This window comes from Salvelinus namaycush, unplaced genomic scaffold (genome assembly GCF_016432855.1).
Source record: "Salvelinus namaycush isolate Seneca unplaced genomic scaffold, SaNama_1.0 Scaffold96, whole genome shotgun sequence".
NCBI lineage: Eukaryota > Metazoa > Chordata > Actinopteri > Salmoniformes > Salmonidae > Salvelinus > Salvelinus namaycush.
In genome coordinates, this window is record NW_024061708.1 from 202596 (window position 1) to 227758 (window position 25163).

General features: G+C 46.5%; 1 protein-coding gene across 1 annotated transcript in view; it reads right to left on the reverse strand.

Annotated features, from left to right (window-relative positions):
• Nucleotides 1-25163, reverse strand: part of LOC120043565 (constitutive coactivator of PPAR-gamma-like protein 1) — a 53362-nt gene that overhangs the window by 7003 nt on the left and 21196 nt on the right. The window contains exons 6-12 of the mRNA XM_038988123.1: nt 19615-19724; nt 17921-18249; nt 15581-15704; nt 11113-11328; nt 10984-11047; nt 10726-10829; nt 9573-9744 (exon numbers count right to left, since the gene is read on the reverse strand). Of these exons, the coding sequence (XP_038844051.1) occupies nt 9573-9744; nt 10726-10829; nt 10984-11047; nt 11113-11328; nt 15581-15704; nt 17921-18249; nt 19615-19724 (1119 nt within the window). The remainder of the gene's footprint in view (nt 1-9572; nt 9745-10725; nt 10830-10983; nt 11048-11112; nt 11329-15580; nt 15705-17920; nt 18250-19614; nt 19725-25163) is intronic.

Genomic DNA, 25163 nt, shown 5'->3' on the forward strand with positions numbered 1-25163 from the left:
TTGCTGCCAACGTTAGCCATGGGGACAACTGCAACAGTGTTGCTACTGCTCTCAACAACATTGCTAACAACGTTAGCCATGGGGACAACTGCAACAGTGTTGCTACTGCTCTCAACAACATTGCTGACAACGTTAGCCATGGGGACAACTGCAACAGTGTTGCTACTGCTCTCAACAACATTGCTGACAACGTTAGCCATGGGGACAACTGCAACAGTGTTGCTACTGCTCTCAACAACATTGCTGACAACGTTAGCCATGGGGACAACTGCAACAGTGTTGCTACTGCTCTCAACAACATTGCTAACAACGTTAGCCATGGGGACAACTGCAACAGTGTTGCTACTGCTCTCAACAACATTGCTAACAACGTTAGCCATGGGGACAACTGCAACAGTGTTGCTACTGCTCTCAACAACATTGCTAACAACGTTAGCCATGGGGACAACTGCAACAGTGTTGCTACTGCTCTCAACAACATTGCTAACAACGTTAGCCATGGGGACAACTGCAACAGTGTTGCTACTGCTCTCAACAACATTGCTAACAACGTTAGCCATGGGGACAACTGCAACAGTGTTGCTACTGCTCTCAACAACATTGCTAACAACGTTAGCCATGGGGACAACTGCAACAGTGTTGCTACTGCTCTCAACAACATTGCTAACAACGTTAGCCATGGGGACAACTGCAAGTGTTGCTACTGCTCTCAACAACATTGCTAACAACGTTAGCCATGGGGACAACTGCAACAGTGTTGCTACTGCTCTCAACAACATTGCTAACAACGTTAGCCATGGGGACAACTGCAACAGTGTTGCTACTGCTCTCAACAACATTGCTAACAACGTTAGCCATGGGGACAACTGCAACAGTGTTGCTACTGCTCTCAACAACATTGCTAACAACGTTAGCCATGGGGACAACTGCAACAGTGTTGCTACTGCTCTCAACAACATTGCTAACAACGTTAGCCATGGGGACAACTGCAACAGTGTTGCTACTGCTCTCAACAACATTGCTAACAACGTTAGCCATGGGGACAACTGCAACAGTGTTGCTACTGCTCTCAACAACATTGCTGCCAACGTTAGCCATGGGGACAACTGCAACAGTGTTGCTACTGCTCTCAACAACATTGCTGCCAACGTTAGCCATGGGGACAACTGCAACAGTGTTGCTACTGCTCTCAACAACATTGCTAACAACGTTAGCCATGGGGACAACTGCAACAGTGTTGCTACTGCTCTCAACAACATTGCTGACAACGTTAGCCATGGGGACAACTGCAACAGTGTTGCTACTGCTCTCAACAACATTGCTAACAACGTTAGCCATGGGGACAACTGCAACAGTGTTGCTACTGCTCTCAACAACATTGCTAACAACGTTAGCCATGGGGACAACTGCAACAGTGTTGCTACTGCTCTCAACAACATTGCTAACAACGTTAGCCATGGGGACAACTGCAACAGTGTTGCTACTGCTCTCAACAACATTGCTAACAACGTTAGCCATGGGGACAACTGCAACAGTGTTGCTACTGCTCTCAACAACATTGCTAACAACGTTAGCCATGGGGACAACTGCAACAGTGTTGCTACTGCTCTCAACAACATTGCTAACAACGTTAGCCATGGGGACAACTGCAACAGTGTTGCTACTGCTCTCAACAACATTGCTGACAACGTTAGCCATGGGGACAACTGCAACAGTGTTGCTACTGCTCTCAACAACATTGCTAACAACGTTAGCCATGGGGACAACTGCAACAGTGTTGCTACTGCTCTCAACAACATTGCTAACAACGTTAGCCATGGGGACAACTGCAACAGTGTTGCTACTGCTCTCAACAACATTGCTAACAACGTTAGCCATGGGGACAACTGCAACAGTGTTGCTACTGCTCTCAACAACATTGCTAACAACGTTAGCCATGGGGACAACTGCAACAGTGTTGCTACTGCTCTCAACAACATTGCTAACAACGTTAGCCATGGGGACAACTGCAACAGTGTTGCTACTGCTCTCAACAACATTGCTAACAACGTTAGCCATGGGGACAACTGCAACAGTGTTGCTACTGCTCTCAACAACATTGCTAACAACGTTAGCCATGGGGACAACTGCAAGTGTTGCTACTGCTCTCAACAACATTGCAGGCGCTATCGACAAAGATCATTGGGGAAAAGTTGTGATGGACTACTTTCTGCACACGGTCAGTGTGAAGCGGAGTGACTTGACAACGGGCAAAACAAACAGAAAATGGGGCACATGGCATCTTACTAAGTTAAAGAGGATCCAGTCTGCCGTGAAGCGGTCATCCATCTACATTCGGAAAGAATTCAGAACCATCTCCCTTTTTCCACATTTTGTTACATTATTCTAAAATCGATTAAATAAAATAATTTCCTCCTCAATCTACACACAATACCCCATAACGACAAAGTGAAAACAGGCTTTTTAGAATTTTTTTGCAAAAGTATTAAAAATATAAAACACAAAAATCATTATTTACATAAGTATTCAGACCCTTTGCTATGAGACTCTAAATTGAGCTCAGGTGCATCCTGTTTCCATTGATCACCCTTGAGATGTTTCTACAACTTGTTTGGAGGCCACCTGTGGTAAATTCAATTGATTGGACATGATTTGGAAAGGGACACACCTGTCTATATAATGTCCCACAGTTGACAGTGCATTTCAGAGCAAAAACCAAGCCATGAGGTCGAAGGAATTGTCTCTAGAGCTACGAGACAGAATTGAAGGTCCCCAAGAACATGGTTGCCTCCTTCATTCTTAAATGGAAGAAGTTTGGAACCACCAAGACTCTTCCTAGAGCTAGCCGCCCGGTCAAACTGATCAATCGGGGGAGAAGGGCCTTGGTCATGGAAGTGACCAAGAACCCGATGGTCACTCTGACAGAGCTCCAGAGTTCCTCTGTGGAGATAGAACCTTCCAGAAGGACAACCATCTCTGCAGCACTCCACCAATCAGGCCTTTATGGTAGAGTGGCCAGACGGAAGCCACTCCTCAGTAAAAGGCACATGACAGCCCGCTTGGAATTTGCCAAAAGGCACCTAAAGGACACTCAGACCATGAGAAACAAGATTCTCTGGTCTGATGAAACCAAGATTGAACTCTTTGGTCTGAATGCCAAGCTTCACGTCTGGAGGAGACCTGGCACCATCACTACGGTGAAGCATGGTGGTGGCAGCATCATGCTATGGGGAATGTTTTTCAGCAGCAGGGACTGGGAGACTAGTCAGGATCGAGGGAAAGATGAACGGAGCATAGTACAGAGAGATCCTTGATGAAAACCTGCTCCAGAGCACTCAGGACCTCAGATAAGGGGGAAGGTTCACCTTCCAACAGGACAACGACCCTAAGCAAACAGCCAAGACAACGCAGGAGTGGCTTCGGGAGAAGTATCTGAATGTTCTTGAGGGGCCCAGCCAGAGCCCGTACTTGTTCCCGATCGAACATCTCTGGAGAAACCTTAAAATTGCTGTCCAGCGACGCTCCACATCCAACCTGACAGAGTATGAGAGGATCTGCAGAGAATGGGAGAAACTCCCCAAATACAGGTATGTCAAGTTTATAGCGTCATACCCAAGAAGACTCGAGGCTGTAATCGCTGCCAATGTTGCTTCAACAAAGTACTCAGTAAAGGGTCTGAATACCTACTATGTAAATGTGATTAAAAAAAATTTTTTGAAAAACAATTGCAAAAATTTCTAAAAACTTTTTTCTTTGTGATTACGGAGTGTAGATTGACGAGGAAATAAAACATAATTATATACATTTCAGAATAAGGCTGTAATGTAACAAAATGTGGAAAAAGTCAAAGGGTCTGAAAACTTTCCGAATGCACTATATACAAGTAAGAGTCTAGGTCATTTTCAGATACGATTCTAATTTTGTCAGGAAGTCATTTTCATTGTAAGTCTCCTTCGTATCGTCTGAGATTCCCAAAGATTGGAAAGCTGCCGCGGTCAACCCCCTCTTCAAAGGGGGAGACACTCTAGACCCGAACTGCTACAGACCTATATCCATCCTACCCTGCCTTTCTAAGGTCTTCGAAAGACAAGTCAAAAAACAGATTACCGACCATTTCGAATCCCACCGCACCTTCTCCGCTATGCAATCTGGTTTCCGAGCTGATCATGGGTGCACCTCAGCCACGCTCAAGGTCCTAAACGATATCATAACCGCCATCGATAAGAGACAAAACTGTGCAGTCGTATTCATCGACCTGGCCAAGACTTTCGACTCTGTTAATCACAACATTCTTATCGCAGACTCAACAGCCTTGGTTTCTCAAATGACTGCCTCGCCTGGTTCACCATCTACTTCTCTGATAGAGTTCAGTGTGTCAAATCGGAGGGCCTGTTGTCCGGACCTCTTGCAGTCTCTATAGGGGTGCCACAGGGTTCAATTCTCGTGTCGACTCTCTTCTCTGTATACATCAATGATGTCGCTCTCGAAGCTGGTGATTTTTTGATCCACCTCTACGCAGATGACACCATTTTGTATACCTCTGGCCCTTCTTTGGACACTGTGTTAACTCTTTGGTATAGGGGGCAGCATTTTCACTTTTGGATGAATTTCGTGCCCATAGTGAACTGCCTCCTACTCTGTCCCACATGCTAATATATGCATATTATTATTACTATTGGATAGAAAACACTCGGAAGTTTCTAAAACTGTTTGAATGATGTCTGTGAGTATAACAGAACTCATATGGCAGGCAAAAACCTGAGAAAAAATCCAAACAGGAAGTGAAAATTATGAGAGTGGTCGTTGTTAAAGTCATCGCCTATTCAATTCCCTGTAATATATGGATCTGTTTGCACTTCGTACGCCTTCCACTAGATGTCAACAGTCAGTAGAACGTGGAATGAAGCTTATGCTGTGTTGTGGGACCGGATGGGAGGGGAATGAGTCAGTGGTCTGGCAGATTGCCAGTTCCTGGTCGCGCGCTTTCCTCATGATATCGCCATGCGTTAAATTACTTATAGAGACTGAAAAGAATTCTCCGGTTGGAACCTTATTGGATATAAATGATAACAACATCCTGAAGATTGATTCTCTACTAAATTTGACCAGTTTATTCGACCTGGAATATAACTTTTTGAAGTTTTCGTCCGACGTTCGCCTGCATCTGCGCGAGCGTTTGGACACGTGTACTACACATGCTAGCAAAATTAGCTAATTGGACATAAGTAATGGACATTATCAAACAAAACAACAATTTATTGTGGAACTAGGATTCCTGGCACTGCCTTCTGATGAAGATAATCAAAGGTAAGGGAATATTTATGATGAAATTTCGTATTTCTGTTGACTCCAACATGGCGGAGAAATGTTGTTACTATCTGAGCGCCGTCTCATATTATTGCATGGTGTGCTTTTTACGTAAAGTTTTTTTTAAATCTGACACAGCGGTCGCATTAAGAACAAGTGTATCTAAGGTTAGTGATTAATTTTATCTCTATTTCTGGTTTTTGTTACTACTATCTTTTGCTGGGAAAATGGCTGTGTTTTTCTGTGGCTATGTACTGAGCTAACATAATTGTTTGGTGTGCTTTCATGTGTGATTTCATGAAAGATTGATTTTTATAGTAATATATTGGAATTTGGCGCACTACATTTTTTCTGGATTTTGGCCAAGTGGGACGCTTCCGTCCCACCTATCCTAGAATAGTTAACTAACCTCCAGACGAGCTTCAATGCCATACAACTCTCCTTCCGTGGCCTCCAACTGCTCTTAAATGCAAGTAAAACTAAATGCATGCTCTTCAACCGATTGCTGCCCGCACCTGCCCGCACGTCCAGCATCACTACTCTGGATGGTTCTGACTTTGAATATGTGGACAACTATAAATACCTAGGTGTCTGGTTAGACTGTAAACTCTCCTTCCAGACTCATATTAAGCATCTCCAATCCAAAATTAAATCTAGAATCGGCTTCCTATTTCGCAACAAAGCATCCTTCACTCATGCTGCCAAACATACCCTCGTAAAACTGACTATCCTACCGATCCTCGACTTTGGCGATGTCATCTATAAAATAGCCTCCAACACTCTACTCAACAAATTGGATGCAGTCTATCACAGTGCCATCCGTTTTGTCACCAAAGCCCCATATACTACCCACCACTGCGACCTGCATGCTCTCGTTGGCTGGCCCTCGCGTCATACTCGTCGCCAAACCCACTCCAGGTCATCTACAAGTCTCTGCTAGGTAAAGCATCGCCTTATCTCAGCTCACTGGTCACCATAGCAGCACCCACCCGTAGCACGCGCTCCAGCAGGTATATCTCACTGGTCACCCCCAAAGCCAACACCTTTGGTCGCCTTTCCTTCCAGTTCTCTACTGCCAATGACTGGAACGAACTGCAAAAATCACTGAAGCTGGAGACTCATATCTCCCTCACTAGCTTTAAGCACCTGCTGTCAGAGCAGCTCACAGATCACTGCACCTGTACATAGCCCATCTGTAAATAGCCCATCCAACTACCTCATCCCCATATTGTTTTTTCTTTTTTTGCTCCTTTGCACCCCAGTATCTCTACTTGCACATTCATCTTCTGCACATCTACTATTCCAGTGTCTAATTGCTATATTGTAATTACTTCGCCACCATGGCCTATTTATTGCCTTACCTCCCCTCATTTGCACTCACTGTATATAGATTTTTCATCTTTCTACTGTATTATTGACTGTATGTTTGTTTTACTCCATGTGTAACTCTGTGTTGTTGTTTGTGTCGCACTGCTTTGCTTTATCTTGGCCAGGTCGCAGTTGTAAATGAGAACTTGTTCTCAACTGGCCAACCTGGTTAAATAAAGGTGAAATTTAAAATATATATATTTTTAAAAGCACACTGTTCGCTAGCGAGCGAACGTTAGCTTGCAGGCTCGCTAGCTAACATTACCATTATGATCGGTGTAGTAATATTTTTTATCTCAAAAAGTTATTTGTATTGCTAGGTATAGCCTAATGTTAGCAAGCTAGCTAACGTTGAACCTAGTTGGTTAGCTTTAGCATTTACTGCATGGTGGCTAGCTATGACAATCCGTTTGTACATTACGGCTTGGGATTATGGTTCATTGTTTACCAAGACTCCACTATGCCAGATGATTACATGACCCATCAAGTTAGCCAGGTGTGTCTGAACATGTGTGTTTACCAGAGATAGTAAAGTCAAGAACAACATGACCTGCACATAAATCAGATAAGGATATAGGCCAAGGACTAGATAAAGGGTTAGGGTTACCTGGAGTTTTTCCTTATTGTAGGTTACTACGTTCACCACTTTTAGTCTTAATCTTTGGTTGTTTACTACACTACTCCCTCTGTTTAGCACATGGCCTCAGATGTGAATCCTTAAAGAGATGGGTGGGGCTAAGGATTAAGAGGGTGTGAACAATGCTGAATGGGTGTAGACAAAGTAGAGCATTCCAGGTGCTGTACCAAAATATTCAAGGACCATTTTCCCAAAAGTGGGGTTACCAGTTTATCAACTTTCAATGCAGAATGACTTTCCCATTGTTCCTCAACAGCAGTGTATGGATATACCATTTTCTAGCCGAGTCTCTACTTTAATCAAATGTAAAAAACACAATTTCAAATTTCTCAACATAAGCCCGAATCGAGGTGGTCGGTCACACAAATAGCAATAAATACACTGAGGGGTTGAGGCATTGGGTCTCAGTATAGGGAGCCGTTTAGAGATGAAGAGCTTTGCTCAACAACAACAAGAGAAGGCCTCTAGGATACTAATGTCAGAAACCCTTCCTGTCAGATTTGAACCTGTTGCTGGTCTGCCTCCAGGCTACCTGGTCTGACTCCAGGCTATCTGGTCTGCCTCCAGGCTACCTGGTCTGACTCCAGGCTACCTGGTCTGACTCCAGGCTACCTGGTCTGACTCCAGGCTACCTGGTCTGACTCCAGGCTACCTGGTCTGACTCCAGCACTCTGGCAGACGGTGGCATCCCAGTCTCTCAGCCTTCTACTAGGACTTGGGTCAGTAGAGACGAGCTAATAAAGACTAGCTGGTAGTAGAGTGTAGGTAGGTAGCAGTTTCTTACATTAGTAATATAGGTAGGTAGTAGTTTCATACATTAGGAGTATAGGTAGGGAGCAGTTTCTTACATTAGTAGTATAGTATAGGTAGTAGTTTCTTACATTAGTAGTAGAGTATAGGTAGTTAGTATTTTCTTACATTAGTAGTATAGTATAGGTAGTAGTTTCTTACATTAGTAGTAGAGTATAGGTAGTTAGTATTTTCTTACATTAGTAGTATAGGTAGGTAGTAGTTTCATACATTAGTAGTAGAGTATAGTATAGGTAGTAGTTTCTTACATAGGTAGTAGAGTATAGGTAATTCTTAGTTTCAAACATTAGTAGTAGAGTATATTATAGGTAGTAGTTTCTTACATTAGTAGTATAGGTAGGTAGTAGTTTCTTACATAGTACATTAGTAATAGAGCTAGGTAGCAGTGTCTTACATTAGTAGTATAGTTAGGTAGCAGTGTCTTACATTAGTAATATAGCTAGGTAGCAGTGTCTTACATTAGTAATAGAGCTAGGTAGCAGTGTCTTACATTAGTAATATAGCTAGGTAGCAGTGTCTTACATTAGTAGTATAGTTAGGTAGCAGTGTCTTACATTAGTAATATAGCTAGGTAGCAGTGTCTTACATTAGTAATATAGCTAGGTAGCAGTGTCTTACATTAGTAATATAGCTAGGTAGCAGTGTCTTACATTAGTAATATAGCTAGGTAGCAGTGTCTTACATTAGTAATATAGCTAGGTAGCAGTGTCTTACATTAGTAATATAGCTAGGTAGCAGTGTCTTACATTAGTAATATAGCTAGGTAGCAGTGTCTTACATTAGTAATATAGCTAGGTAGCAGTGTCTTACATTAGTAGTGTAGCTAGGTAGCAGTGTCTTACATTAGTAATGTAGCTAGGTAGCAGTGTCTTACATTAGTAGTGTAGCTAGGTAGCAGTGTCTTACATTAGTAATGTAGCTAGGTAGCAGTGTCTTACATTAGTAGTGTAGCTAGGTAGCAGTGTCTTACATTAGTAGTATAGCTAGGTAGCAGTGTCTTACATTAGTAATATAGCTAGGTAGCAGTGTCTTACATTAGTAATATAGCTAGGTAGCAGTGTCTTACATTAGTAATATAGCTAGGTAGCAGTGTCTTACATTAGTAATATAGCTAGGTAGCAGTGTCTTACATTAGTAATATAGCTAGGTAGCAGTGTCTTACATTAGTAGTATAGCTAGGTAGCAGTGTCTTACATTAGTAATATAGCTAGGTAGCAGTGTCTTACATTAGTAATATAGCTAGGTAGCAGTGTCTTACATTAGTAATAGAGCTAGGTAGCAGTGTCTTACATTAGTAATAGAGCTAGGTAGCAGTGTCTTACACTAGTAATAGAGCTAGGTAGCAGTGTCTTACATTAGTAATATAGCTAGGTAGCAGTGTCTTACATTAGTAATATAGCTAGGTAGCAGTGTCTTACATTAGTAATATAGCTAGGTAGCAGTGTCTTACATTCAGGCAGACGGTTGCGCCTCATGGCTAGTCTCTCAGCCTTCTTCTTGGCTTCAGCCAGGCTGAAGAGTACCCCGTAAACATACTGGCGGATGGGTCTGAACAGCTGCACTGCTGACGGGAGCTCCTGATTGGCCTCATCCTCTATGGTGACGGACAGCTTTATCTCCCCCTGAAAACACAACACTCTTTCAAAAAAAAAAAGAGTCGATGTCCCGCATAAATCAAATTAGCAAAATAAAAAAGATCCCCAACAAACTCCATCAATTTAAGCTAGCGATATCGGTTATTTTGCATGGGCTGGGTCTCAATCCACTACATCCTCCGATGGCGCCCTGCCCCATCTGCGGTGAAAGGTGGCAGAGCTACAGCAGTGTTTGTTAGACCATGAGACATATTCTAGGGGTACCTTAGAACATGGTAGATGTAGGGGTACCTTAGAACATGGTAGATGTAGGGGTACCTTAGAACATGGTAGGTGTACCTTAGAACATGGTAGGTGTAGGGGTCCCTTAGAACATGGTAGGTGTCGGGGTCCCTTAGAACATGGTAGGTGTCGGGGTCCCTTAGAACATGGTAGGTGTCGGGGTCCCTTAGAACATGGTAGGTGTAGGGGTCCCTTAGAACATGGTAGGTGTAGGGGTCCCTTAGAACATGGTAGGTGTAGGGGTCCCTTAGAACATGGTAGGTGTAGGGGTCCCTTAGAACATGGTAGGTGTAGGGGTCCCTTAGAACATGGTAGGTGTAGGGGTCCCTTAGAACATGGTAGGTGTAGGGGTCCCTTAGAACATGGTAGGTGTAGGGGTCCCTTAGAACATGGTAGGTGTAGGGGTCCCTTAGAACATGGTAGGTGTAGGGGTCCCTTAGAACATGGTAGGTGTAGGGGTCCCTTAGAACATGGTAGGTGTAGGGGTCCCTTAGAACATGGTAGGTGTAGGGGTCCCTTAGAACATGGTAGGTGTAGGGGTCCCTTAGAATATGGTAGGGGTACCTTAGAATATGGTAGGTGTAGGTTGTGGTAGGTGTAGGGATACCTTAGAACATGGTAGGTGTTGGGGTCCCTTAGAACATGGTAGGTGTCCCTTAGAATATGGTAGATGTAGGGGTACCTTAGAATATGGTAGATGTAGGTTGTGGTAGATAAAAGGGGTACCTTGGTAAGGATGTGGTAGATGTAGGGGTACATCAGGCCCTTCTTGTGTCTGTGTTGGGCCACTCTGAGGACCTCTGGAGCCACCATGGGGAGTGGAGGGGTAACTTAGTAAGGAGGTGGTAGGTGTACCTTGGTAAGGATGTGGTAGATGTAGGGGTACATCAGGCCCTTCTTGTGTCTGTGTTGGGCCACTCTGAGGACCTCTGGAGCCACCATGGGGAGTGGAGGGGTAACTTAGTAAGGAGGTGGTAGGTGTACCTTGGTAAGGATGTGGTAGATGTAGGGGTACATCAGGCCCTTCTTGTGTCTGTGTTGGGCCACTCTGAGGACCTCTGGAGCCACCATGGGGAGTGGAGGGGTAACTTAGTAAGGAGGTGGTAGGTGTACCTTGGTAAGGATGTGGTAGATGTAGGGGTACATCAGGCCCTTCTTGTGTCTGTGTTGGGCCACTCTGAGGACCTCTGGAGCCACCATGGGGAGTGGAGGCGTAGTGATGTCCATGTGGTTCCTGGTCGGCATTGACAGCAAAGACGGGATCTGGGCATTCAGATGACCGCTGACCTCTAACCCCTGAGCCACAGGAGGGGTCACCGTTGGGTTAGCCTGAGAGGGGAGAAGAGGGCTGTCAGGGTTCTCAATGGAAAAGTTCAGATATTGCGTTTTGAAATCGCTTTCTACAGTTGGGTGCCTGCTAATCATCTCAGAACCTCCAGGGTGCCTGCTAATCATCTCAGAACCTCCAGGGTGCCTGCTAATCATCTCAGAACCTCCAGGGTGCCTGCTAATCATCTCATCTCAGAACCTCCAGGGTGCCTGCTAATCATCTCATCTCAGAACCTCCAGGGTGCCTGCTAATCATCACATCTCAGAACCTCCAGGGTGCCTGCTAATCATCACATCTCAGAACCTCCAGGGTGCCTGCTAATCATCTCATCTCAGAACCTCCAGGGTGCCTGCTAATCATCTCAGAACCTCCAGGGTGCCTGCTAATCATCACATCTCAGAACCTCCAGGGTGCCTGCTAATCATCACATCTCAGAACCTCCAGGGTGCCTGCTAATCATCACATCTCAGAACCTCCAGGGTGCCTGCTAATCATCTCATCTCAGAACCTCCAGGGTGCCTGCTAATCATCTCATCTCAGAACCTCCAGGGTGCCTGCTAATCATCACATCTCAGAACCTCCAGGGTGCCTGCTAATCATCTCAGAACCTCCAGGGTGCCTGCTAATCATCACATCTCAGAACCTCCAGGGTGCCTGCTAATCATCTCATCTCAGAACCTCCAGGGTGCCTGCTAATCATCACATCTCAGAACCTCCAGGGTGCCTGCTAATCATCACATCTCAGAACCTCCAGGGTGCCTGCTAATCATCTCAGAACCTCCAGGGTGCCTGCTAATCATCTCATCTCAGAACCTCCAGGGTGCCTGCTAATCATCACATCTCAGAACCTCCAGGGTGCCTGCTAATCATCACATCTCAGAACCTCCAGGGTGCCTGCTAATCATCTCAGAACCTCCAGGGTGCCTGCTAATCATCTCATCTCAGAACCTCCAGGGTGCCTGCTAATCATCTCAGAACCTCCAGGGTGCCTGCTAATCATCACATCTCAGAACCTCCAGGGCGCCTGCTAATCATCACATCTCAGAACCTCCAGGGTGCCTGCTAATCATCTCAGAACCTCCAGGGTGACGGAACCAAACATCCACATGGCTTCAGAATATTAACTGCCTTCAGGAAGTATCCAGGAAGTATCCAGGAAGTATCCAGGAAGTATCCAGGAAGTATCCAGGAAGTATCCAGGAAGTACTCACAACCCTGGACTTTTTCCACATTTTGTTGTGTTACAGCTTAGAATTTAAAAAATTGATTAAATTGAGAGTTTGTATCACTGGCCTACCCACAATACCCCATAATGTCAGTGACATTATGTTTTTACAAATTTGTACAAATGATAGGGTGTTCCCCCATAAAAGCATTAATTCATTCAATATTTATGAAAATATGTTCATTCAGAAGCAACAACAGTCCATATCCTGTCTCTACCATATATACAGTGCAGAGCATTCGGAAAATACTCCCGACACCTTCGCTTTTTCCACATTTTATCTTATTTAATTCTAAAATGTATTTAAAAAAAATAATTACCTCATCAATCTTCACACAATACCCCATAATGACAAAGCAAAAAAACATTTTTGATTTGTTATTTGCAACAACAAAAAATGAAATAACACATTTAAATATTCAGACCCTTTACTCAGTACTTTGTTGAAGCACATTTATCAGCGATTACAGCCTCTATAAGCTTGGCACACTTTTATTTGGGGAGTTTCTCCCATTCTTCTATGCAGATCCTCAAGCTCTGTCAGGTTGTACGCTACGGTCACAAGACGCAGGCCTCCTAATTGTCCCGAGAATTTCTAAGCAAACAGCTGGAGGCAGGGCTTTCTCCTATAGAGCTCCATTTGTATGGAACGGTCTGCCTACCCATGTGAGAGACGCAGACTCGGTCTCAACCTTTAAGTGTTTACTGAAGACTCATCTCTTCAGTGGGTCATATGATTGAGTGTAGTCTGGCCCAGGAGTGTGAAGGTGAACGGAAAGGCACTGGAGCAACGAACCGCCCTTGCTGTCTCTGCGTGGCCGGTTCCCCTCTCTCCACTGCGATTCTCTGCCTCTAACCCTATTACAGGGGCTGAGTCACTGGCTTACTGGTGCTCTTCCATGCCGTCCCTAGGAGGGGTGTGTCACTTGAGTGGGTTGAGTCACTGATGTGTTCTTCCTGTTCGGGTTGGCGCCCCCCCTTGGGTTGTGCCGTGGCGGAGATCTTTGTGGGCTATACTCGGCCTTGTCTCAGGATGGTAAGTTGGTGGTTGAAGATATCCCTCTAGTGGTGTGGGGGCTGTGCTTTGGCAAAGTGGGTGGGGTTATATCCTGCCTGTTTGGCCCTATCCGGGGGTATCATTGGATGGGGCCACAGTGTCTCCTGACCCCTCCTGTCTCAGCCTCCAGTATTTATGCTGCAGTAGTTTATGTGTCGGGGGACTAGAGTCAGTCTGTTATATCTGGAGTATTTCTCCTGTCTTATCCAGTGTCCTGTGTGAATTTAAGTATGCTCAGTCTTTTCTTTCTTTCTTTCTCTCTCGGAGGACCTGAGCCCTAGGACCATGCCTCAGGACTACCTGGCATGATGACTCCTTGTTGTCCCCAGTCCACCTGGCCGTGCTGCTGCTCCAGTTTCAACTGTTCTTCCTGCGACTATGGAACCCTGACCTGTTCACTGTGATTATTATTATTTGACCCTGCTGTTCATCTATGAACATTTGAAAATCTTGGCCATGTTCTGTTATAATCTCCACCCGGCACAGCCAGAAGAGGACTGGCCACCCCTCATAGCCTGGTTCCTCTCAGGTTTCTTCCTAGGTTCCGGCCTATCAAGGGAGTTTTTCCTAGCCACTGTGCTTCTACACCTGCATTGCTTGCTGTTTGGGGTTTTAGGCTGGGTTTCTGTACAGCCCTTTGATATATCAGCTGATGTAAGAAGGGCTATATAAATACATTTGATTTGGATGGGGAGTGTTGGTGCACAGCTATTTTCAGGTCTCTCCTGAAAACTCAACGACATTCAGAGACTTCTCCCAAAGCCACTTCCGCGTCGTCTTGGCAGTGTGTTTAGGATCGTTGTCCTGTTGGAAGGTGAACCTTCGCCCCAGTTTGAGGTCCTGAGCGCTCTGGAGCAGGTTTTCATTAAGGATCTCTCTGTACTTTGCGCCGTTCATCTTTCCCTCGATCCTGACTAGTCTCCCAGTCCCTGCTGCTGAAAAACACCCCCACAGCATGATGCTGCCACCACCATGCTTCACCTTAGGGATGGTATTGGCCAGGTGATGAGCGGTGACTGGTTTCCTCTAGACGTGAAGCTTGGCATTCAGCCCAAAGAGTTTAATATTGGTTTCATCAGACCAGAATATTTTTCTCATGGTCTGAGTGTCCTTTAGGTGCCCTACGGTAAATTCAAAGCGGACTGTCATTTGCCTTTAACTAAGAAGTGACTTCCGTCTGGCCACTCTACCATAAAGGCCTGATTGGTGGAGTTCTGCAGAGATGGTTGTCCTTCTGGAAGGTTCTAACATCTCCACAGAGGAACTCTGGAGCTCTGTCAGAGTGACCATCGGGTTCTTGGTCATCTCCCTGACCAAGGTCCTTCTCCCCCGGTTGCTAGGTTTAGCTGGGTGACCAGCTCCAGGAAGAGTCTTGGTGGTTCCAAATTTCTACCATTTAATAATGATGGCGGCCACTGTGTTCTTTGGGACCTTCAATACTGCAGACATTATTGGTAACCTTTCCCAGATCTGTGCCTCGACACAATCCTGTCTCGGAGCTCTACGGACATTTCCTTTGACCTCATGGCTTGGTTTTTGCTCTGAAATGCACTGTCAACTGTGGGACCTTATATAGACAGGTGTGTGCCTTTCCAAATCATGTCCAATCAATTCAATTTAGTCTCATAAAAAAGGATCTGAATACATATGTAAATACGGTATTTAAAAAAAAAAATGTTTTTAATACATTTGCAAACATTTCTAAAAACCTGTTTTCACTTTGTCATTATGGGGTATTGTGTGTAGATTGATGAGGAACATTTTTAATGTAATTTAATTTAATCTGTAACGTAACAAAATGTGGAAAAAAGTGAAGGTGTCTGAATACTTTCTGAAGGCACGGTAAACAGCTGTACATGTATATTATGGGATCTCCAGGCATTCCACTATATATAGAACTGACACTAACGTTGTTCTTTGTAAACATCACGGTACGATGTAAGATTTCAGACTCTGTGCTGAACCATACCTTGGTTTGGTCTCCCAGCTCCCCCACTGCTGTGCTCTCTGATGGTTTGTCCCATCCTCCCAGTTCCCCCTCTGCTGTGCTCTCTGATGGTCTGTCCCATCCTCCTTTATGGTCACTTACATGACTACGGGAACAAGAGGATAAGCGTGTGATAATGTATTAGGATAATGTATTGTAACGGTTTTGATTTGACTTTGAGTAATGTAGTATGTAAAATAATGGTGCTGACATGGCAGTTGGAGACAGGATATTGGAACCGTATTGACTAAGACATTTGTAGGGTTGATAATGTCCCCAATATTTGCCTCGAAACTGAACCTAAACCGAAAATAATTTCACACAAAAGATGAAAAGTATGCTGGGGAGAAAAGAAGAGAATGGGTGAGTTGATGAGTTAGAGGAAGTGAATGATACCTAGAAGAAGAGAATGGGTGAGTTGATGAGTTAGAGGAAGTGAATGATACATAGAAGAAGAGAATGGGTGAGTTGATGAGTGAGAGGAAGTGAATGATACCTAGAAGAAGAGAATGGGTGAGTTGATGAGTTAGAGGAAGTGACTGATACCTAGAAGAAGAGAATGGGTGAGTTGATGAGTTAGAGGAAGTGAATGATACCTAGAAGAAGAGAATGGGTGAGTTGATGAGTTAGAGGAAGTGAATGATACCTAGAAGAAGAGAATGGGTGAGTTGATGAGTTAGAGGAAGTGAATGATACCTAGAAGAAGAGAATGGGTGAGTTGATGAGTTAGAGGAAGTGAATGATACCTAGAAGAAGAGAATGTGTGAGTTGATGAGTGAGAGGAAGTGAATGATACATAGAAGAAGAGAATGGGTGAGTTGATGAGTGAGAGGAAGTGAATGATACCTAGAAGAAGAGAATGTGTGAGTTGATGAGTGAGAGGAAGTGAATGATACATAGAAGAAGAGAATGGGTGAGTTGATGAGTGAGAGGAAGTGAATGATACCTAGAAGAAGAGAATGGGTGAGTTGATGAGTTAGAGGAAGTGACTGATACATAGAAGAAGAGAATGGGTGAGTTGATGAGTGAGAGGAAGTGAATGATACCTAGAAGAAGAGAATGTGTGAGTTGATGAGTGAGAGGAAGTGAATGATACATAGAAGAAGAGAATGGGTGAGTTGATGAGTGAGAGGAAGTGAATGATACCTAGAAGAAGAGAATGGGTGAGTTGATGAGTTAGAGGAAGTGAATGATACCTAGAAGAAGAGAATGGGTGAGTTGATGAGTTAGAGGAAGTGACTGATACATAGAAGAAGAGAATGGGTGAGTTGATGAGTGAGAGGAAGTGAATGATACCTAGAAGAAGAGAATGGGTGAGTTGATGAGTGAGAGGAAGTGAATGATACCTAGAAGAAGAGAATGGGTGAGTTGATGAGGGGTAGTGAACGATGCGATGCATAATGATGTAATCACCAATTGTGAATGAAGAACAGGGTCATTCTATTTATTGTATTGATCCATTGTAATGTAAATGGTATGTACCCTCTATCAGTCCACTAGATCCAGTTTAAAATCAGTCTACTCTGGCCTACTAGGAGTACACCGTGAGAGCCTGCTTCATTTATAAATGGCATGAAGATCAAGACCAATGGTTACACATGCTGCGTTAGCGTTGCTAAAAATCTCTGAATGATAACGACTCCGATGGAAGAAATGAATCATGACATCTGATTATTCTTCTGGTTCTGAGCCTCAGTCTGAACCAGGGTTGCACAAGGTCGGAAACTTTCTGGGAAATTTCCAGAATTATTTCCTGAAATTGTCCATGGGAATTTAAATCCGGGATTTTTTGATGAATTTTGCTTAAATTCATCAAAAAAAGTTAGCTTATAACAGTGAACCTTTTTTTGTGGGATACATGTAAGGAAATTCTAGGTCTTGTGGCATATTTTGGTTAAACTATCCTCAATTCAATGGGATTGCAACCCTCTGTATGCACAGTGCACTCTTTTCCATCACATGTACAGCTGATTCTCAAGATCTGGCCCACTAATGACATGCTATTGAGCCCAACACTACTACACTGTCTGAACCAAGGACTACATGCTTTATGATACGTTTTGATTACAATACTGGGTGGGGTGAATATATTTTATATGATATACATGATTTGTTGTTAACTAGTAAATAGTAGCCTACAGCAACGTGTGTTTAAATCATTTCTAACTTGTTAACAATTTCTGCTAGTTAGTTTTTGCTACCGTGTGAGATTTAGCTTGCTGGATGGAGCCTGCTAACTGAGGCGTGTTAATTCACTTGAAAAATTGGTGGCCATCCGGACATGGCAGTGTGTAGAGTAATAGGTACAATAACAAAACCTACTTGGCAGTGAAGCCTGCGTTGTCCTCGTTCTCTGAGGAGGTGGTGGAGGAGGAGGAGGAGGGGGAGGAGGGGCTGGTGGCGGCCGTGCCCCCCGGGGGAAAACAGGGGTTGATGGGAGAAGACCTCTCGTACAGCGGCGTGTGCTTCTCTTTAGGAGGAATGTTGCTGAAGCTGCTTGGAACCTGCTCTGCCAGGGTCTTCCCCACCGATGACTCCAGACCAGAAGTACCAGGACTGAGACCAGCACCAGGGTCACCACTAGGGCCAGCATTAGCCCCAGTCCCCGGGCCAGGCTCTACGACCGGGGGGGCTGAGTAGACAGGCTGGACCTGGAGATAAACAACATGTTTGCCTCATCTCACCAACATTAGCTTTCTCTAAAAAAGTTTGTTTTAACTTCTTCGGGGTAGGGGGCAGCATTTACACTTTTGAATAAATAGCGTGCCCAATTTCAACTTCCTTCTACTCATCCCCAGAATATAAGATATGCATATTATTAGTAGATTTGGATAGAAAACACTCTGAAGTTTCTAAAACTGTTTGAATCATGTCTGTGAGCATAACAGAACTTATGTAGCAGGCAAAACCCTGAGGACAAACCATTCAGAATTTAGATGTTTTTTGAGGTCACTGTCTTTCAATGAGTTTTCATTGGGAAACCAGATTTCTAAGGGACTTGTTTGCAGTTCCTCCCGCTTCCACTGGATGTCACCAGTCTTTGGAAATTGGTTGAGGTTATTCCTTTGTGTAATGAAGAAGTACGGCCATCGTAAAGGAGGGTCACTTGAAGTAAATTGTTTGAGAGAGGCACATTACCAAAAAAGTTGCGGCAGTTTGTTTTCTTTTTGTATTGAACACAGATCATCCCGTCTTCAAATTGATCGATTATTAACGTTTAAAAATACCTAACGTTGTATTACAAAAGTAGTTTGAAATGTTTTGGTAAAGTTTACGTGTAACTGTTGATATATTTTGTAGTGACGTTGCGCAAGTTGGAAGCTGTGTTTTTCTGGATGAAACGCGCCAAATAAATGGACATTTTGGATATATATCGACGGAATTAATCGAACAAAAGGACCATTTGTGATGTTTATGGGACATATTGGAGTGCCAACAACAGAAGCTCGTCAAAGGTAAGGCATGAATTATATTTTTATTTCTGTGTTTTGTGTCGTGCCTGCAGTGTTGAAATATGCTACACTCTCTTTGTTGACATTGTGCTATCATCAGATAATAGCATCTTATGCTTTCGCCGAAAAGCTTTTTTGAAATCTGACATGTTGGCTGGATTCACAACGAGTGTAGCTTTAATTTGGTATCTTACATGTGTGATTTAATGAAAGTTTGATTTTTATATCATTTTATTTGAATATGGATATTTTGAATATGAATATTTTCCCTGGCTATTGGCCAGGTGGGACGATTGCGTCCCACCTACCCCAGAGAGGTTAAACTATTAGATAGCAAGACTGTTTGACATGTTTGGACTACACAACTACACATAATATGTTTATATACCATATGAATATTACAAAACAGTTTGGGTCTGTAGCTATGAGCTATGAGCATGGTTAGAGTGTGTAAAAAAAAAAGAAGAGAATGGGTGAGTGTGTTTAGGTCCTGGCTCTGAGCTAATTAAGAGGTGTGTTTGGGTCCTGGTCAAAACGAGGTTTCTCCCCCCCAGCCAGTCTCACCGCAGGTTTCCCCGACAGGGGAGGAATGTTGAGCGTCTGAGGCGGCGGAGCTGCGTAGTGTGACAGAACTGCTGCTACAGGAGAAACTCCTCCTGTCTGGTTTGGTCCGACTGGTGGGGGAGACACAGACACACTGTTAACACACAGACACACTGTTAACACACCTAACACAGCGTAACAGACAGACACACTGTTAACACAGCGTAACAAACACACTGTTAACACAGCTAATACAGCGTAACAGACAGACACAGGCACACTGTTAACACAGCGTAACAGACAGACACACTGTTAACACAGCGTAACAAACACACTGTTAACACACCTAACACAGCGTAACAGACAGACACAGGCACACTGTTAACACAGCGTAACAGACAGACACACTGTTAACACAGCGTAACAAACACACTGTTAACACAGCTAATACAGCGTAACAGACAGACACACTGTTAACACACCTAACACAGCGTAACAGACAGACACACTGTTAACACAGCGTAACAAACACACTGTTAACACAGCTAATACAGCGTAACAGACAGACACAGGCACACTGTTAACACAGCGTAACAGACAGACACACTGTTAACACAGCGTAACAAACACACTGTTAACACAGCTAATACAGCGTAACAGACAGACACAGGCACACTGTTAACACAGCGTAACAGACAGACACACTGTTAACACACCTAACACAGCGTAACAGACAGACACACTGTTAACACAGCAGTGTAACTCAACTACAGTTGACATTTAAGACCGCACAGAGAGCTTGAACATTTTTCTGTGGTCATGGGAGGATCCACTGGTCCTTTCAGTTCAGTTAAACCTGTTAAAAGGTCTGACAGATTAACCATTCAGTTTCACCAGAGTATCATTCATTAATCATTACAGTCTGCTTCTGGCCAGTGTGGAGGGATGGACGAGTTAGACCAGTCTGCTTCTGGCCAGTGTGGAGGGGTGGACGAGTTAGACCAGTCTGCTTCAGGACAGTGTGGAGGGGTGGACGAGTTAGACCAGTCTGCTTCAGGACAGTGTGGAGGGGTGGACGAGTTAGACCAGTCTGCTTCTGGCCAGTGTGGAGGGATGGACGAGTTAGACCAGTATGGAGGGGTGGACGAGTTAGACCAGTCTGCTTCAGGACAGTGTGGAGGGATGGACGAGTTAGACCAGTCTGCTTCTGGCCAGTGTGGAGGGATGGACGAGTTAGACCAGTCTGCTTCTGGCCAGTGTGGAGGGATGGACGAGTTAGACCAGTCTGCTTCAGGACAGTGTGTAGGGACGGACGAGTTAGACCAGTCTGCTTCAGGCCAGTGTGGAGGGATGGACGAGTTAGACCAGTCTGCTTCAGGACAGTGTGGAGGGACGGACGAGTTAGACCAGTCTGCTTCAGACCAGCGTGGAGGGGTGGACGAGTTAGACCAGTCTGCTTCAGGACAGTGTGGAGGGACGGACGAGTTAGACCAGTCTGCTTCAGGCCAGTGTGGAGGGATGGACGAGTTAGACCAGTCTGCTTCTGGCCAGTGTGGAGGGATGGACGAGTTAGACCAGTCTGCTTCAGGACAGTGTGGAGGGACGGACGAGTTAGACCAGTCTGCTTCAGGACAGTGTGGAGGGACGGACGAGTTAGACCAGTCTGCTTCAGGACAGTGTGGAGGGACGGACGAGTTAGACCAGTCTGCTTCAGGCCAGTGTGGAGGGATGGACGAGTTAGACCAGTCTGCTTCAGGACAGTGTGGAGGGACGGACGAGTTAGACCAGTCTGCTTCAGGCCAGTGTGGAGGGATGGACGAGTTAGACCAGTCTGCTTCAGGACAGTGTGGAGGGACGGACGAGTTAGACCAGTCTGCTTCAGGCCAGTGTGGAGGGACGGACGAGTTAGACCAGTCTGCTTCTGGCCAGTGTGGAGGGATAGACGAGTTAGACCAGTCTGCTTTAGACCAGTCTGGAGGGACGGACGAGTTAGACCAGTCTGCTTCAGGCCAGTGTGGAGGGGTGGACAAGTTAGACCAGTCTGCTTCTGGCCAGTGTGGAGGGGTGGACGAGTTAGACCAGTGTGGAGGGGTGGACGAGTTAGACCAGTCTGCTTCAGGACAGTGTGGAGGGACGGACGAGTTAGACCAGTCTGGAGGGACAGTGTGGAGGGATGGACGAGTTAGACCAGTCTGCTTCAGGACAGTGTGGAGGGGTGGACGAGTTAGACCAGTCTGCTTCTGGCCAGTGTGGAGGGATGGACGAGTTAGACCAGTCTGCTTCAGGACAGTGTGTAGGGACGGACGAGTTAGACCAGTCTGCTTCAGGCCAGTGTGGAGGGATGGACGAGTTAGACCAGTCTGCTTCAGGACAGTGTGGAGGGACGGACGAGTTAGACCAGTCTGCTTTAGACCAGTCTGGAGGGACGGACGAGTTAGACCAGTCTGCTTCAGGACAGTGTGGAGGGACGGACGAGTTAGACCAGTGTGGAGGGGTGGACGAGTTAGACCAGTCTGCTTCAGGACAGTGTGGAGGGACGGACGAGTTAGACCAGTCTGGAGGGACAGTGTGGAGGGACGGACGAGTTAGACCAGTCTGCTTCAGGACAGTGTGGAGGGGTGGACGAGTTAGACCAGTCTGCTTCTGGCCAGTGTGGAGGGATGGACGAGTTAGACCAGTCTGCTTCAGGCCAGTGTGGAGGGGTGGACGAGTTAGACCAGTCTGCTTCAGGACAGTGAGGAGGGATGGACGAGTTAGACCAGTCTGCTTCTGGCCAGTGTGGAGGGATGGACGAGTTAGACCAGTCTGCTTCAGGACAGTGTGGAGGGACGGACGAGTTAGACCAGTCTGCTTCAGGCCAGTGTGGAGGGACGGACGAGTTAGACCAGTCTGCTTCTGGCCAGTGTGGAGGGATGGACGAGTTAGACCAGTCTGCTTTAGACCAGTCTGGAGGGACGGACGAGTTAGACCAGTCTGCTTCAGGCCAGTGTGGAGGGGCGGACGAGTTAGACCAGTCTGCTTCAGGACAGTGAGGAGGGATGGACGAGTTAGACCAGTCTGCTTCTGGCCAGTGTGGAGGGGTGGACGAGTTAGACCAGTGTGGAGGGGTGGACGAGTTAGACCAGTCTGCTTCAGGACAGTGTGGAGGGACGGACGAGTTAGACCAGTCTGGAGGGACAGTGTGGAGGGACGGACGAGTTAGACCAGTCTGCTTCAGGACAGTGTGGAGGGGTGGACGAGTTAGACCAGTCTGCTTCTGGCCAGTGTGGAGGGATGGACGAGTTAGACCAGTCTGCTTCAGGCCAGTGTGGAGGGGTGGACGAGTTAGACCAGTCTGCTTCAGGACAGTGAGGAGGGATGGACGAGTTAGACCAGTCTGCTTCTGGCCAGTGTGGAGGGGTGGACGAGTTAGACCAGTGTGGAGGGGTGGACGAGTTAGACCAGTCTGCTTCAGGACAGTGTGGAGGGATGGACGAGTTAGACCAGTCTGCTTCAGGACAGTGTGGAGGGACGGACGAGACTCTCTCTGCCTCAGTCTCTCTCTCTCTCTCTCTCTCTCTGCCTCAGTCTCTCTCTCTCTCCGCCTCAGTCTCTCTCTCTCTCTCTCTCTCTCTCTGCCTCAGTCTCTCTCTCTCTCTCTCCGCCTCAGTCTCTCTCTCTCCGCCTCAGTCTCTCTCTCTCCGCCTCAGTCTCTCTCTCTCTCTGCCTCAGTCTCTCTCTCTCTCTCTCTCTCTCTCCGCCTCAGTCTCTCTCTCTCTCTCTCTCTCTCCGCCTCAGTCTCTCTCTCTCTCTGCCTCAGTCTCTCTCTCTCTCTCTCTCTCTCCGCCTCAGTCTCTCTCTCTCTCTCTCTCTCTGCCTCTGCCTCAGTCTCTCTCTCTCTCTGCCTCAGTCTCTCTCTCTCTCTCTCTGCCTCAGTCTCTCTCTCTCTCTCTCTCTGCCTCAGTCTCTCTCTCTCTCTCTCTGCCTCAGTCTCTCTCTGCCTCAGTCTCTCTCTGCCTCAGTCTCTCTCTGCCTCAGTCTCTCTCTCTCTCTCTCTCTCTGCCTCAGGTCTCTCTCTCTCTCTCTCTCTGCCTCAGGTCTCTATCTCTCTCTCTCTCTGCCTCAGGTCTCTCTCTCTCTCCGCCTCAGGTCTCTCTCTCTCTCCGCCTCAGGTCTCTCTCTCTCTCTCTCTCTCTCTCTCTCTCTCTCTCTCTCTCCGCCTCAGGTCTCTATCTCTCTCTCTCTCTGCCTCAGGTCTCTCTCTCTCTCCGCCTCAGGTCTCTCTCTCTCTCCGCCTCAGGTCTCTCTCTCTCTCCGCCTCAGGTCTCTCTCTCTCTCCGCCTCAGGTCTCTCTCTCTCTCTCTCTCTCCGCCTCAGGTCTCTCTCTCTCTCTCTCTCTCCGCCTCAGGTCTCTCTCTCTCTCTCTCTCTCCGCCTCCGGTCTCTCTCTCTCTCTCTCTCTCCGCCTCAGGTCTCTCTCTCTCTCTCTCTCCGCCTCAGGTCTCTCTCTCTCTCTCCGCCTCAGGTCTCTCTCTCTCTCTCTCTCCGCCTCAGGTCTCTCTCTCTCTCTCTCTCCGCCTCAGGTCTCTCTCTCTCTCTCTCTCTCCGCCTCAGGTCTCTCTCTCTCTCTCTCTCCGCCTCAGGTCTCTCTCTCTCTCTCTCTCTCTCTCTCTCTCTCTCTCTCCGCCTCAGGTCTCTCTCTCTCTCTCTCTGCCTCAGGTCTCTCTCTCTCTCCGCCTCAGGTCTCTCTCTCTCTCCGCCTCAGGTCTCTCTCTCTCTCCGCCTCAGGTCTCTCTCTCTCTCCGCCTCAGGTCTCTCTCTCTCTCCGCCTCAGGTCTCTCTCTCTCTCTCTCCGCCTCAGGTCTCTCTCTCTCTCTCTCTCTCCGCCTCAGGTCTCTCTCTCTCTCTCTCTCTCCGCCTCAGGTCTCTCTCTCTCTCTCTCTCTCCGCCTCAGGTCTCTCTCTCTCTCTCTCTCTCCGCCTCAGGTCTCTCTCTCTCTCTCTCTCCGCCTCAGGTCTCTCTCTCTCTCTCCGCCTCAGGTCTCTCTCTCTCTCTCTCTCCGCCTCAGGTCTCTCTCTCTCTCTCTCTCCGCCTCAGGTCTCTCTCTCTCTCTCTCTCTCCGCCTCAGGTCTCTCTCTCTCTCTCTCTCCGCCTCAGGTCTCTCTCTCTCTCTCTCTCTCTCCGCCTCAGGTCTCTCTCTCTCTCTCTCCGCCTCAGGTCTCTCTCTCTCTCTCTCTCTCTCTCCGCCTCAGGTCTCTCTCTCTCTCTCTCTCTCTCCGCCTCAGGTCTCTCTCTCTCTCTCTCTCTCCGCCTCAGGTCTCTCTCTCTCTCTCTCTCTCCGCCTCAGGTCTCTCTCTCTCTCTCTCTCTCTCCGCCTCAGGTCTCTCTCTCTCTCTCTCTCTCTCTCTCCGCCTCAGGTCTCTCTCTCTCTCTCTCTCTCTCTCTCCGCCTCAGGTCTCTCTCTCTCTCTCTCTCTCTCTCCGCCTCAGGTCTCTCTCTCTCTCTCTCTCCGCCTCAGGTCTCTCTCTCTCTCTCTCTCCGCCTCAGGTCTCTCTCTCTCTCTCTCTCCGCCTCAGGTCTCTCTCTCTCTCT